We start from the raw sequence: 16,473 nt of genomic DNA, 5'->3' as shown, positions 1-16,473 counted from the left end.
TTTAAGACCATGTAAGTGGCAACTGGGGGGAGGGGATACACTGTCTACCTTTGTTCAATCCTAGAAAGCCAGAACCAGACTTATAGCAGACACCTCAACACAAATTCATAGGCCAACTTAGGAATAAATCCATACGTAGTGACCAAAAATGATCACCTGTAGCGTTTCCATTATAATCGATCCCCACTGATTGGGTTAAACCACGGAATATCCTGGGAGAGAGAACATGTGGAGGTTACAGGCAGCCTCACTCCAAGACCAGATGAAACCCAGGGATGGAACCACCATCCTGGCTCTCCTGGCCCCCAGCAGAGCTGCCCAGGCGGGAGGCTGTGTGCATGGTGGGCACCCCGCCCACTCACCGCCCGGGGTTCAGTGTCATTCCCTATGAAGAGCTCCCCCACCCCAAGTTTCAAGCTCTTAAGCAACAAGAAACAAACAGGATGTATTTTATTAAGAAAGGGTGTGATCGACTATAACTTGTATCAACAAGCTAATAAAAGTATTCACCTAAGCACTTCTGTGCACAGGAGGGTAAAGGTTGGGTTGTGATATGCACGGAGTGTCCTAGGGAGTTGGTGGGTGTTTTGTTTTTGTGCCTTTAAAATAAGACAAATGTGATATTCCAACTAAGCTTTGAAGTTTGGGTAAGGACCAGTCAACGTTCAGTTTTTCCCACCCAGTTTTCAAAGAGCTCCCCACTTAAAAATATGCACGTTTGCCTCTGAGAACATATTCTTTTTAGACCAGCAGTGACACAGACATCAAACATGCTGCGCTGAGCGCTGAGCCCGCAGCAGCCGCCAGATGTGTATTAGCTCCTTTATTCAGCCTCCAGAGCCACCCCGCCTTTGTCACAACCCCTGTACTAAAGGTCAGTCATTCACATTTCACACTGTCCTTTCTGCATCTGAAAAGATCTTTTTAGAAGCAGAAGCTGAACATTTCTTAGAACAGATCATGAGGAGGCAGACATCCCCAATTCACCTGAAGCACTTCCAAAGAGACTGGCGACTGGAACCAGTGAGCAAAAGAGGCTTTTTTGGAAAACGTGGGAAATTCCAATTATAGATGGAAATCAAAAACCTGTACTTACTATGGTGGCAATTTTCTCATGTGGCTCTCATTCAAAAAAATAAGTTCTGCCCTGGCGGGTTTGGCACAGTGGGTAGAGCATCGGCCTGCGGACCAAAGGGTCCCGGGTTCAATTCTGGTCAAGGGCACGCACCTCGGTTGCTGGCTCCTCCCCAGCCCAGGCCCAGGCCCAGGTCGGCGTGTGCAGGAGGCAACCAATGGATGTGTTTCTCACATCGATGCTTCTCTGTCTCTCCCTCTCTTCCACTCTCTCTGAAAATCATTGGAAAAATATCCCCGGGTGAGGAGTAACAGAAAATGAAACAGAACGTTCTGTAACTGTTCCCACCTCGATGCTCCAGGTACAACCCCCGCCCTGCCGGCGGCAGCCTGACACGCCGGGCCGTGGCTTTCCTCCCTGCTGTCACCTTGTGCCGAGACCTTGCCGCTAATGAAAAGGAGGTACAGCCCTGGCTGCATCCTCATGTGCGTGTGTGTGTGTCTGCGTGTGCCTGTGTGTGTATAGACACACATCCCAAATCTATACACACACATTTCCTAAAAGGTACTGCAGTTCTTGAAGACAAAGTTATTTTGATTCAAGAACCAAATAAAACAAATTTATTTTCACTGAATTTAACGAAAATCCACAGCGTTACGTTTAATGATCCCAATCTAACTCCTCTGACACAGAATGGGAGTCGAGAGCAGCCTGAGGGGCCCGCTACCGAATCGGCGCGTGTGAATCTGCGCGGCTTTGTCACAAACGTCTAGCGCCATTGAGGCAGGGAGATGCCAGCTGGGCCGGCATTGTGTGCCACAAAGTGGGGTGGTAAGCCCACGTCCTGAGCACAAACCCCGGCTTCCAAGTTGGCAGGTGCTGAAAACATAGCAAATGTCACGCTTGCAGCTCATGGAGGAAGAGCTCTGGGGGAAGTAAGCGAAAAAGAGCAGAGCAACAGTTAAAGCTGAATCCCACTGGGCAGCACATGGTTGTTTTGTTGCAAAGTTAACAGCAGCTATCGGTTAGGTGCTACAAGACAACACAAGCCATGAAAAACACAGACACTGAAAAGTTTAGGCATCATAAAGAAGCAAAAATAAATATAAGGAAGGCTTTTCACTATCTACATTCAAAGTTACTGGTACATGGAAAGCTTACCAAACTATTTTACTTTCTTAAAAAAATATTTTTTTATTGATTTCAGAGAGGCAGGGAGAGGGAGTGAGTGAAACATCAATGATGAGAGAGAATCATGGATCGGCTGCCTCCTACACGCCCCACACCGGGATCAAGCCCGCAACCTGGGCATGTGCCCTCGACCGGAATCGAACCCGGGACCCTTCAGTCCACAGGCTCAGGCTCTATTCACTGAGCCCAACCAGCTAGGGCTATTTTACTATTTGAATGCCGAGATGCAGAGGCATAATTAGTTACTGGCCTTTCCCTTATCTGTTCAGGGTCTTAGCTGATATAGTCTAATTAGTATCACACAACACGATTACTCCACCAAAAACGTAACTAAAAACAATACTGCTATACACTGAATTTAACCTGGAAAATATTTCAACAGCACACCCAGACTAAATGTTATCTTCAAATGAAAACAGTCACAATTTTTTAAATATATTTTTATTTATTTCAAAAAGGAAAGGAGAGAGAGGAAGAAAGAGAGGAGACATCAGTGATGAGAAAGAATCATCACACTGGGATTGAATTGAGCCCACAACCCGGGTATGTACCCCGACTGGGAATCGAACTGTGACCTCCTGGTTCATAGGTTGACGCTCAACCACTGAGCCACGGTGGATGGGCCAATTTTTTTCTTAAAATATTCTCCAGTCCTGGCCGGTGTGGCTCAGTTGACTGGGCATTATCCCATGCACTGAAAGGTTGCCAGTTCCATTTGCAGTCAGGGCACATGTCCGGGGTGCGGGCTCGATCCCCGGTGGGGAGCATGCAGGAAGCAGCCGGTCGATGTTTCGTTCTGACATTGATGTTTCTCTCTCTCTCCCTTCCTTTCTCACTAAAAAACCCACAAAAACATCTTTTAAAATATATATATTCTTTAGTAGAATTCACATTTAGTATTTGAGACACAAGCCCAAACTTTAACTTAACTTTTCTCTTCTGTCAACTGTCTGCCATATTAAGTCACTGCCTCCAGCAAAATCTATTTTTACCTCATCCCTAGTGATGTGCGCTAAGCTGCCAGCCTGCCCAGCCCCATCAAACTGAAACCAAGTGAACTTCACCTCATGAGGCAGTGAAGGAACTGTTACACTAGATGTGGTGGGTGATGTCACAGCGTGAAAATTCCCAATCTGAAGGCGGAATCGTTTGGATTGGAAATACCAAGAAGAAAACACGAGTCTCTGGCTCCACTGGGCAGGACAGCCCGGGAGCAGCATGGAAAGCACATCACACCGCCCGCGAGTGTCTAACGCCCCTCGGCAGTGTGTCAATCTCCCAGAGGAACAAAAAGCAAAGCTGTTCCGTTTCACCGGACCCACGGCTGTTTACAAGAGGGACCGGCCTTGCCTACTTTGCACGAGCATATCCTGTAGCTGACCTGAAACAGAAAGGAATGATTATCAGTGAGAAGTCGCCTGCTATTTTACATCCTATCTTACAGCAGCTCTTCACTTTCACAAGGAACAGCGGCAACAAAAATGACAACAAAACTGGATCACAGCAGGTTCACCGGCATTGACTGGCGGCCCACCTGCCTCCAAGTGGTGATGCTCTGTGTTCTGTCCTCATGGCGCACACCTTACCATCCTGATCTCATCTCTATTTTTTTAAATGTTTTTATTGATTTCAGAGAGGAAGGGAGAGGGAGAAAGAAACATCAATGATGACAGAGAATCATTGATTGGCTGCCTCCTGCACACCCCACACTGGGGATTGAGCCCGCAACCTGGGCATGTGCCCCTGACTGCAACCGAACCCAGGACCCTTCAGTTTGCAGGCCGACGCTCTATCCACTGAGCCAAACCAGCTAGGGCCTTGGCCTCATCTCTATAGAGCTTTTAAATACGGTTCAGAGACGTAAGCTCTTTGAGGTGAGCTCGGCAAAGGGACACTGGTCTAGCCGCACTTCTGCAGTCACACTCAGCACTTCAGGAGCTGAGAGGCTACTCACCCGCCAGTGAGACGGTTACATAAGCAGACCTGCAATGTCCAGACGGGTATGAGCAGCTGCCTCGCTGGACTCTCCCCACCATCCTGTGAGCTCCAGTAGGAGCTGAGGTCAAACCAGACAAGCTTCTGAAAGTGGTACCCAACATCGAACTTCTAAGTGCCACTGCGCGCGCGCACTGACACTCAGACCAGCGCCAAGCAAAGCAGCACGACTCACTCACCAAGGAAGTCAAACGTAGACGCAAGGTGGGACCGACCGCGAAAGCCTGAGCCCACTGCTCCCGGGCGCTGGTAAGAGACCAAACCCAACTCCACCGCTGTCATCGAACCTGCGCCGCCACTGGGACCTGCGTTCGGTGCCCTTGTTTGATGTCGCTGCAAACAATGACTTGGCATCCAGACCTGCAGGAGGAAGGAGACCTCGGCCTTGGCATTTCTTTCAATTCGAGTGCGTCCACGCGAGCATTTTCCCGCAGGCCTACGTGCGTGACTAAATCACCACCACTTGGAGGGCGACGCTCTCAGCTCTCACCGAGGGGACGAGAGGGGGCCGTGGAGCCTGCCGACACACACTGGGACGCACACTGTGACTTCTGGTCCTCACTTGTTTTGTGTGTGTTTTTAATCCTCACCAGAGGATATTTTCCCACTGGTTTTTAGGGAGAGTGGAGGAGAGAGGGACAGACAGAGAAACATCGATATGAGAGAAACACATCGATTGGTTGCCTCCTGCATGCACCCCAACCAGGGCCTGGCCAGGGAGGAGCCTGCAACAGAGGTACATGCCTTGACCAGAATCGAACCCGAGACCGTCGCAGGCCGATGCTCTATCCACCGAGCCACACCGGCCAGGGCTGGTCCTCACTTCTTAACCAACAAAAGGTGCTTCAGCCCAGAGCCATCGAGAGGCTCAGGAAGAGACCCAAGAGCAGGCTCCTGCAGCGCACTCCCCCCCACCCCCCCAAGCATCAGAGTCAAAGAGGCCTGTGGCCGCGGGGAGACGGCGCTGCCGACAGACAGCCCAGAGGAGAGGCTGCAGGACGGAGCCTACTCTGCTGGCACCTGGACCTTGGAATTCGCAGTCACTACACATAAAACACATTTCTATTGTTTAAGCCACCCAGTCTGTGGCCGCCAGCCTAAGGGATAGAGAACTTTAAATATCACTGACTAAACACCCTTGTTTTAGGGGGAAAAAACTGAAACCCAGAAAAAGAAAGTGACTTGCCTGGGTTCCAATCACCTTTTCTCCAAATTTTAGTATTAAAAAAAAAATCTCCCTAGCTGGTGTGGCTCAGTGGATGGAGCTTCGGCCACAGGCTGAAGGGTCGCGGGCTGGATTCGGTCAAGGGCACGCAGCTTGATTGCAGGCTCCTCTCCAGCCCCGGTCAGGGCTCCTGCAGGAGGCAGCCAATCGATGTGTTTCTCTCCCGTCAATGTTTCCCTCTGTCTTTCCCTCTCTTCTACTCTCCCTAAAAAAGTCCATGAAAAAATATCTTCAGGTGAGGATTAACAACAAAATAATAATAATCAAATAAATAAATAAAATGAAAAGAATCAAAATAAATTTCAACTTCAGAAAATAATTTGATATTGTTTTGTTGAGAATTAAGTCATTAATCAACTGGTCTTAAGAAAATGACGGCTCTTCCTTTTGGCCATTTATAGTCTCATCCCGCAGGGGTCCCCGAGGGGGCCGCAGCTCCGGGAACAAGCCTCTGAGCTCACAGGGAGGCCCTCATACAGACCTCTCCTCCCAGCTGAATCCAGCTCATTACTTTTTAATTAAAATAAGAACCACAACTACCTCCGCCGAGTGGCTCAGCTGGTTGGAGCATCGTCCTGTGCACCAAAAGGTTTCAGGTTCAAAATTCCCAGTCAGGGCACAGACCCAGGTTGTGGGTTCCAACCCCGACTGGGATGCATATGGGAGGCAACAGATCAATGTTTCTCTCTCTCCCTTCCTCTCTCTCTAAAATCAGTAAAAGCATATCCTTGGGTGAGGATTTTAAAAAAACAACCCACAACTGGCCCTTGCAACTACAAAGCCCTCTGGAATTCTGTCCTATCTCTTGAACAAACTATATTATCAATGATTTGACCCAACTGGCCCTCTTCACAGAACCACTGGGGTTTCCAGGGGGATCGAGCCTGCCGTGTGCCCGGACGATTGCTTCTCAAACACCAACACAGGCCACTCATTCCAAACCCAGTGTCACTCACAGGCCACAACGGCCACAAAGGTTCTACTTATAACTAAGGCGACGTGTAGTTTTCACTCCAAACCCCAGGCCTTTCTCCAAAACCTGCACACAGCTCTGCAGGGCACCCAGTGTGTTTATTAAGTCAGATGCCACATGGCCGCTTTCCCGTCAGATTCTCCCGTGCAGCGCGGCTCCTTGGTGGGGACGCGGAAAGGAACCGTCATTACTGCTGCTTCCCGGCATCCGCACTCATCTCACCGCCAAAGCCGGCAGCGGGTCCCCAGGCGGCTGCTTCCCTCTCCTCCCTCCCCACCCAGTCCCAGGCTGCCAGTCATCTGAACGAGCTCCATCCTGGCGTCTTCTGAGCCGGGATGGACTACAATTAGATGGGAACAAAGGCTGACATTTTCATGGTACAGGAGTCAGAGGAAACGAGAACTGGCAGCACCCCTCTTCTACATTTAGCCTTTCCTCCCGACCAGCCCCATCTCGAGCGGGAGGCAGGGGCAGAGGCAGGCAGGAGCAGGGACAGCCCCCCACCCGCTCCCTGCAGCATCCTCTTCTGCTGTCGTCACTGATGACATCACCCTCACTGATGACAACAGCCGTCCCACCTGTAAGAGTGCTAATGCAGAGCCACAGAGCAGCTCAAGGTCTCCTTACCCAGCAGGCTTCTCAGTTTCTTTCCAAGCTCCTCGGCTGAGACCCAGGATATGCTAACTGCTGGGTATTTTTTAGGGTAAATTCTTAGCTATTTGGAAAAACAAATGCATTTGATTGGCTTTTCTTAAAAAGCTCTTCAGCACATGCCATAGATCACTTCCTAACAGACTCTTTCCTGACGCACGCATCACAATACGTATTAAAATACAATGTGGGAAATGGCCATTTCTTCAGATGGGCCATGTGAGAGTGAAGAAAGCAGGTTCCGTTTTTATATCTTCCTCATAAACTGGGCCAGTGATTTGCAAGCACTTTAAGTCGCTCTCCTGGCTGTCTGTCTGTCTGTCTGTCTGTCTGTCTGTCTTACAATGGCCTCAGCAGGACAAGGGCACACAGGCCAGCTCTGCCTCTGGTGAGCTGCCCGGGAAGCGGGCACTGATCCATTCATGTCCCGGGACCTATTCCCATCTTCTTCACGCGGTTTCCCTGGGCCGACAGTGCAGGTCCGCACAGCAGCAGCTCGCAGCTCAGCCAGAGAAGCCTGCTTTGTGATCAGCCAACCGCACGATGGGCAAGACTTTGTAAACTCGGTGCCGACCGACTCGGCTCCCTTTTGTTCTGGTTCCTGGAGCCCATCTTGACCTCTGAGCCGGAAATGAATGATCTTTCAGCAACACTCCAGGGATCTCGCTCAGGGTCACATGCAGTCACTCATTGGGCTCGGACCCTCGCCGTTCAGAGGCCCATTGTGGAGCGCGCTATTCAGCATGGAGGGAGCCTGTGGGCCTGGGTATTTGTTGAGTTTCATTTCTATGCCCCTAACATAGGGATCCATCAATTGACCAAAGAATTTCACACTATTCTTGTACTTTTCTAACAAATTGCATGGTGTGTATGAAGAATAAATTAGCATCCATTTTCGTGAATTAACTGTTAATAAAACAAGCTCATGTGCTCCTGCCTCTCCTCAGGTCAACCGTTTCCTGCCCAACAGAGGGACCCGACAAGGGCTTCCCCATTTCCCCCCACCATGCACTTGTCCTCCAACCAATCAGGCTGGTCCCCACAGTTAAGCTGGGGGGGGGGGGTGTCAAGCTCAGGGAACGGCCCGCCCTCCGGCAAAGTGCTGGGGCCAGCACACCGTCCCCAGAAGCAGAGGTGAGCCTGCACACACAGGCCCTGTCTGCTCTGGAGGCAGCAAGGCGAGTCTCCCAGGCCACAACCAGGAGCTCGGACCCGGGTCTCCCACGGCACATGCTGGCCTAGAGAGCAATGGACTGGTCACAAATTTGGGGGTTTTTCATTGTAGCCTACCAGACACAGGCACACATCAATACCTAGAACGTTATTTAGGAGAACAGAACTCAAAGTCCATTAACATCCGCAGGGATACTCTGTTTCTTTATCTGTCAATTTAAGAAAAATTATTCCAAAGCCAAATAAAGGTTAATTACTAATACGAGTTCCTGAAAAATTAAGGCTTCTGGTATCCTCCGCATTATAGTTTCATAGAAATGTAAAAATGCAGAATCAGGGGATTGAGACACATTATCCACACAAAAACCAAGTGTTCGCATGTGCACCTCTCTTCCCCCCACGTGACAGAGGAAGGAGAGGCCGCGTCCGCACCGCACGGGGACTCATTCACCAGCGGCGGTGCTTGTTTTGAAAGGGTTTCGGTCGAGCTGCCAGGGCAGTGGCAGGTTCATTCTCACGCTTAAATGCCAGTCCCCAAAGCAATGCTAACCGTGCACCTGGCTGAGAACACTACGTTCTGAAAACTTCTGTTGGTTAATTGGCACAGCCATCCATTCAGGCCTCGGGGCCTCCACAGAGGGCCTGTGGGCAGCGATAACATTGTCACAACATCTGTGAGGGCTGCAGGAGAAATCTCGTTTGCATTTCAAACAAGTTTCCCCAAATAAGAGTCTTTTGATGAAATAAAATTACAAGTCCAACTCCTCCTCCAGAGGAAAGAGGGCTCCTCAGGCACTCGCTGCCTTCTCCCCAGCACCCACAGGCATGTGATGTCACACAACCAAGTTTCCCAGTCGTGCATTCACGGCTCGTCTGGGTAACTCGATGGCATTTCCTGGCCCGGCTGTTAAAGCGTGGCCTTACTGGAAAATACTAATTCATTGTTAGCATTTTTGGACTTTCCATTTGTTCTGATTTCAAGCTCTGAGAGGTGGCTTCCAGCAGGATTCAACTGGTAAGAGATAACTCCCCTTTCGCAGCCGTACCAACAGTTCCACGGTCCCCCAAATCCTCATCTCCACGCACAGATCACACCCCGCGCGACAGACAAGCAGCTTCTCAACAAAGGCCACTCCAAGCTCTTAGCGACTCAAACCCAGCGTCCCACCTGGTGGCGCGGAAAGCCGTTTCGTTAGGCTGGCGATTTAAAACAGCATCTACTTCCAAGCTCAAAACCCCCAGAAAGGACTTCCATCCTGTTATCATATCTGAAATCAAGGAATTGTCATGTGAAAAGACAACAAAGGCAGATCTCCTCAATCAATTAAAAACTATATGCTTCTGGTGTCAGATTCCATGTTTAGTCTGTAAAATCAACGCTATTTTAAGTTTAAAAACGTATTTTAATTTCTCACTTTTTAAATGTTCAAAATTAAAGCTTTTCAAAATATGTTATTTCTGTTTATTTATGTAAATGCTATGAGTTATCTTGTGCAAAGCAGGTAGTAATTTTAACGGTTGATTAATGTTGATCTTAATCAAACCACCCTCCCTGCCCCGCACTGGGGCAAAATAGTAAAAAAGGATGTAACGCTAGACTTACTCATCTCTGGAGTTAACATTTGCCAAACGCAATTCTCCTCATTCTGTAACCCAACAGGCCTAAAAATGAAAACTCATCAAACATACCACTTTTTTGAAAGCTCATATTGTGACTCCATTATTAAAACACTAGTGGTCCGGTGCACAAAATTCGTGCACTGGGGGGGGGGGAGTGGGAGGAGAGGGGGTAGTGGACATCCCAGCCTGGCTTGTGCCCTGTCACAGTGCGGGAGCCCCACAATTGATCACCCCAAAAGAGGTAGGCCCCGCCCACCCACCATCCGGGGCTCCTCAATGGATTGCCCCAAAGAGGTAGGCCGGAGCCGCGGACCCCCAGGCCTCCGTGCCGCACAGGGACTGGCCAGGCCCACCTCCTCCACGCTGCGCAGAGCCACTGGACCCCCAGGCCTGGCCGCGCACAGAGCTGGGAGGAGGCGGGACTTCCAGGCAGGCTCTGTGCCACACACGCAACATCAAGCCCAGCCCCACCCACCTGCACACGCCCGCTGTGTGTACGGCCATCTTGTGACGGCATGAGGGCATCACGCGTGAGGGCGTGACGACTACTTAGCCTTTTATTAGTAAGGATTAGCGCAAATACAAAACAGCATTACATATTAATATACCTTATCTTTTCAAACATCTTAATAAACTGTTTCTCTTACTAATTAGCCCCCAACTAGAACCCCCTCATCCCATCTCCCTCAGGGCTCACACACGTGTAAGAGTAACTTCCTCGGCCTCACAGGGAATGAGGCCGCCAGGTCCTGACTGGGCAAGTCCTTTAAGGCGAGCAAGGAGCGGGCGCCCAGTGCCCAGACTGACACCGGCATGGAGCAGAGCTCCCCAATAACCGCCCACCTTCGCTGGCAGCGCTAAGGCACGTCCTACTTCCCCACTGAACTGGGCAGAACACGTGAGGGAGGAGTGGGCCTTAGAGTCAGCGCCAGAGAACCACCCTGACTCCATCCTGCATGAGCTGCCGATGTAGAGAAGCAGGAAGAAGGAATGCCTGCCTGAGAGCACTGGGAAGATTCAGTAAGACAACATAACCTGAAAAAAACAAATACGCAACAGAACACAGTGCAAGCCTGTGACTGTATCTCTTAGTCGTCTTTCTATTTATCTGTTTACCTACTTCCCGTTATCCCTCACACTGGATAAAAACCCACCAGCCACAAAATACAGCCTCAATTAGTATTTCTGGTCAACTGATATAGTTACCTGATTTTGTTTAACTATAAACATGAAGACTAGAGGGTTTCTCAGATAGTAAATAAATTTTTTAAATAACCACCATTCAACCCAAAATAGTAGGCTCATTGTGTTTCCTACTCTAATAAAACACCAATAAAGTTGTTTTGCTCATTACTCTGGCCCTGGAATCGTTTGGAAATCTTAACACAGAGCCATCTTCCATTCAGTGTTCCCAAGGCACGGAAGTCAGGCACACAGGCTTCTGTCAATCCATTTACTGCTTTAAAGTTGTCAGCTGGGCAGCAGGTACAGGGAAGTGTTTTTAATCAAGAAGGAAAATATTTACATTTCAAATACAAAGAACATTTGAAATTACTCCTGGCTGACCTCAGGCCCCGCCTGCACGCCCAGGACCTCGTATCTGCACCATGTGCGTCCTGTGTACTCACTGAGCAGTTAGCTGCACCTGCATTTTCTGCCGGCTTTACTTTGATGTGGGGCTTCTCTAAAAGCTCCCTGCGTTCGTCCGGAGAAGTCTCACGTTCTTTGGAAAACCAATGCAGCCACACTGTTTCCAGACCGGCCTCCAAAGCTGAACTTGGGTGTTGGCAGCACTTCGAAGAGTTCAAATCCTGTCGGACAAAGTTCAAATACTCTTATTAGGGACTGAATTCCACAGTTAGGAGAAGCTTGTAGTAACTGTACTTTCAAGCCCTTTCTGAAACTATGGGATTCCAAACTCTGAATCGTGACCGCATTTCATTTTGTGACGTCTCAGTTCTCCTGTGAGTGTGTGATGTGTGTTCACCCGAAACACTCTGAACTGAACAAGGAACAGATGAGACTGAACACAGCTGCAGAAGAGGCTCCTTCTCAGGCCTCCTGGCTGCCGGCCCTTCCCCTGCGCATCTCCTTAGCCTACGCCACCGGCCTGCAGGCAGCAGCCACCACGGGCTGAGTTCTTGCCAGGCAGCAGGCACTGTGTTGGTGCTTTGAATGTACTAATGCAATTGATCCCCAGCACACATACAAAACCTTCAGACAGAAAGGTCAGTCACAGGGGAGTACAAACGAATCTGTAGGATGAAGTAGCTCTGGAGATGATGTGGTGACGGCTGCACAACAGCGTCGGTGCACTTAATGCCCTGAGCTGCGCCCTTCAAGATGGTTAAGTGGCAAATCTTATGTCATATATACAGGGGTGAGCAAAAGTAGGTTTACAGTTGTAAGTACGCAAAACACAAGAATTTATTCTTGCATTACTATTATTGTAGTACTTATTATTATTATTAATCTACTTTTGCCCACCCCTGTATTTTACCACCAAAAAAAAAGTTTGTAACCAAAGATCAAGACAAGGAACTAGTAACTTTCAAAGTAGCACAGTGTGGTAGGAAAAAATAAGTAACTTGTAGTCGAAAGTCCTGGGTTCAAGTCCCAGCTCTACCACTTAGTGCAAGAGATGCTGGTCACATGACCTTACCCAGCATCCCCAGGTTCTGTGCCAGGCAGTTCAGACACCAACACTCCTCTCCAACTCACAGTGACTGTGTAAGGATCACAATTAGAGAACGTGGCAATTTCCTAGGCTATAAAATAAAATAAAATAACATTTTAACATTTTACTATTTTGTTCTATTTCTTTTAAAAAATAAGACAAGGCAGGAAGGTCACTCCCATTACCCATGTTCCCTCGGTGATGGGCAATTGGTTCAGGAATTATTTTTTCTTTTGGGGGTGTCTTCATTTTCTAAGTTTCCATGCCTTGAGCTTGAGTTCAAATAAGCAGCAAAAATGTTAAAGGCATATATATTATTGTATCAACTGGTCTTTTATACTTCGTTTCATTACATTCTAATTCATATTCTTAATCAAACTTCAGCAAATCTTAATAACTAACTAAATATTAAAATGTTCAAAAACTAGGCACAGAAAACTTTTCCATAGAAGGACAGACTATGTAAGAACCTGATGTTTTTTAACACTGGAAAATGGGGCCACTGAGGTAGATGGATGGGGACACACCTGTATTTGTTTCTGCAATTTCACTTATGCTTAAAATATTTCATAACAAAAATTTTCAAAAGAAAACAGCCGTTGTGACTTTTCCAGGACAAATCTTTTCCCTCCCTGGACTAGCCCCGCAGGACGGAAGCTGTATGTGTCAATGGGTAACACACCAACATATGAAAAGTGGTTGCATTTCCAGAGAGACAGCAAATGATTTTAATTATTTCAATCTATAGTCTTACATGTTGGGGTTAATATTACTCCTTTTTATTCATAATGAATCTGGATTACTTTTGTAGTAAGATAGGTTTTTGGTTGTTTGTTCATTCAGCAGTTGTAAGAAAGACAAGTTCCTTGGACAGTAAATTAGAACATCTAGTATCTGGCAAATGTTTCAAGGAATCCTCAACAGATCAAATGGCAACACAAATGTTTATTAACTAGGCTCTAAAGGAGAAGTGCACGATTCGCTTCAGTGGTTTATGAACATTTATGTTTCAAATAAGGAAACAACCGTAAAGGCTGGGGAAGCAAGCACTACCCTGAGCCAAGGGACCAGGGCGCATGTCCTGAGGCTGTGACGAGGCCTGTGCAGGGCGGGGCGGGGCGGGGCGGGGCAGGGCAGGGCGGCGGGGCAGGCTCCCATCCACCGCCACACCATGCTCAGAAGAGGCTCTAGCACATGTCTTCAGTCGGACGTCACTATTTCTCTAACATTTCCTGTGGTAACACTGAACTTAATATATATGTGTTTTTTCTTTTACATTGATTTCAGAGAGGAAGGGAGAGGGAGAGAGAAACATCAATGATGAGAGAGAATCAGGGACCGGCTGCCTCTTGCACATCCCACACTGGGGATGGAGCCCACAACCCGGGCCTGTGCCCTGACTGGAATTGAACCTGGAACCCTTCAGTCTACAGGCTGGGGCTCTATCCACTCAGGCACACCAGCCAGGGCACATTTCGCTTAAATTCCATATTCTGCTCTAAAACGGAACCTGAGGTCAGGACTTGGCCAGCAGCTCTCAGCACAGAGCCACGCCGCACCCTGCACGGGCAGGTCTGCTCCTCATCACACACAGGCCTGCCTGCCGGCGGGCCCAGGGCTGCAGCACCTGCCTGGAGAGCCGGAGGCCCTGCCCGGAGAGCCGGAGGCCCTGCCCACACAGCGCCGCGCCGCGCTTACTAAGCTGCGGCTTCGGGAAGAGGAAGGCCCACGGGCCCGGCCCCCGCGGCCTCCGCGCTCTACAGGAAACGCTTCACACGGAGGATACTGAAGTTAATGACATGCAATACAGGACAATCAATCACACCGACTTCTTGCTTTCCTGGGACAACAGCAAGGAAGCCACCGGCTCACGTGTCAAGCCTCACACACTTCAGGTTGTACGTTATGAACCTGCTAAAACCACTGCACGCACAGGATGTGTGCTGTGTCCTCACCCCTCACCCCTCAGCCCCCAGAAAACCACCTCTAAGCTAAGTGCACACCCGCCCATGAGCTTTGAGGTTCAAAACCTGACCACAAGCGTAGTGCCATCATTTATACTCCATCCTGAAGATCCCCCCATTCCTTTAGAAACCTCAGTCCTGAGCTGAAAGGATTCTAAGGAAAAAACCAGCAATGGCTCGAGGGAAATTCTCAGGGAACGTTCCCAGAAAGGCCCACGCTCTACGGGAACGAACCGGCAGGCAGGGCGTCGCTGAGAACACGCGAGGAACACGCCAAAGAGCGAAAACCACTGTGAACAGATGGCCCACTCCATTCCCACAGAACCCCCGCGTAGGAGACACGGCACCTGTGATACTGTGTTCACGGGGCAAAGAGGAGCCTGTCTTGGCACCAAAAATCTTGAAAAAGGCAGAGATTCCCTCAAGAATGGACAAGCGGTATTTCTACTACCAGGTCCCTGCGTGTTGTTTCTGTGCAATGTTACCATTGTTCCATACACACGGAAACAGTAAGAAAACCCCCAGGACCTGCACGGCCACTCGGAAGACACGTGTATAAAATTAAAACTCATGAGGCGTTAGAAACACAGCTTCCATCTGCACGGCTGCCGGCAGCCAGGGTAAAGGTGGGAGCACAGGACATGAGCTTTCTTTGTTTGCTTCCAAGTCACAGATTATGCAGCTTAAAGAAAGAACCCAATGTTTATAGGCTCATAAATTTTAGTGCTTAACTGCCAGGATTTCTTGGAAATTTTTAGACAGGACTCTGGATCTCAACCAGTATTACTTCGTTGCTCTTTGCATATACAGTTAAAAGCATGACCAAGGTTATTCACAGAGAAGGAAAGTAGGCAATTCCCACAAATTGGAAAGTAAAACACTGTAGCACAAGGGGAAAGCCTGGTTAAGGGCATTAAACCTGAGGAAACACATGTTCAAACAGCACAGCCAATTACCTTCACAGAATTCGTTCAGCAGCTCTTCCTTGGTCCAATTACAGGAGGTTATTAGAAAAAAGCCGTTCACTTTCAAGACCCTGGAGAGAGAGTTCACATACTGCTTCCTCTTCTCAATTGCATTGTCAGGATTCAGGCTTATGGCATCGAAAGTCCCTTTGTCAATACAAACGTGAAACCCAGACAGCTCTGTGGGAAGATTCAGAAAGTCTTCTACCTACACGAGAAACCAGTGCCTGGTGAGAACAGCTACCACACGATCTTCACTGCGTTTAAAAGTTATCCATGAGAGCACCCATTCGTTCTGATGGCATTTTACATGTGAAACATATTTTCAACTTCATGGTTCACTTTTATGTGCTTCATTCCAAGATCATTAAAGCTAAGAACAGTAAGAGAGACAACAGTGTTTCCTGGACACTCCAAATCTCTACAAATGTGGAAACAAATCAAAGCCAGGTGTGGGGCCTAATGCCGCACACAACAGAGCCCACCGTGACTTCTGTGGAAAAGTGGAGTATTGGAGATATTCTTAAAAATGACAACAATTGCCGAAACCGGTTTGGCTCAGTGGATAGAGCGTCGGCCTACGGACTGAAGGGACCCAGGTTCGATTCCGGTCAAGGGTGTGTACCTGGGTTGCGGGCACATCCCGGGTAGGAGATGTGCAGGAGGCGGCTGATCGATGTTTCTCTCTCATCGATGTTTCTAACTCTCTATCTCTCTCCCTTCCTCTCTGTAAAAAATCAATAAAATATATTTTTTTAAAAAATGACAATAATTATCGGGAGCTCAGACAGGCCCCTGGACATAAGAGGATTTCCAGCGAAGATGACAAGTTGTATGACCTGAAGTCAAAGGGAAAGGAAAGTTCTTTTGCTTTGACTCAGCAGCTCACAAAGCAGCGAAGGGACGTAATGAACAGCACGAAGCTCCATGGCTGTTCCCACCGCAATGACTTCCCTTTACAGCC

General features: G+C 48.6%; 1 protein-coding gene across 5 annotated transcripts in view; it reads right to left on the bottom strand.

Moving 5' to 3' along the window:
* Window positions 1-16,473, bottom strand: part of EEF1AKMT2 (EEF1A lysine methyltransferase 2) — a 50,519-nt gene that overhangs the window by 23,435 nt on the left and 10,611 nt on the right. For 2 of the 5 annotated variants that reach the window (XM_059661773.1, XM_059661774.1), the window contains exons 5-6: window positions 15,501-15,717; window positions 11,343-11,714 (exon numbers count right to left, since the gene is read on the bottom strand). In XM_059661773.1, coding sequence (XP_059517756.1) covers window positions 11,620-11,714; window positions 15,501-15,717 — 312 coding nt within the window. In that variant the 3' untranslated portion in view covers window positions 11,343-11,619. Of the gene's footprint in view, window positions 1-3,504; window positions 3,648-4,440; window positions 4,622-9,228; window positions 9,552-11,342; window positions 11,715-15,500; window positions 15,718-16,473 lie in introns of those variants that run through there. The other 3 variants (XR_009448291.1, XR_009448293.1, XR_009448292.1) reach the window with 3 other exon arrangements.

The sequence above is a fragment of the Myotis daubentonii genome, chromosome 13, assembly GCF_963259705.1.
Source record: "Myotis daubentonii chromosome 13, mMyoDau2.1, whole genome shotgun sequence".
Lineage (NCBI taxonomy): Eukaryota > Metazoa > Chordata > Mammalia > Chiroptera > Vespertilionidae > Myotis > Myotis daubentonii.
Note: the sequence above shows the minus strand (reverse complement) of the source record. Positions and strands in the feature narration are given on the sequence as shown.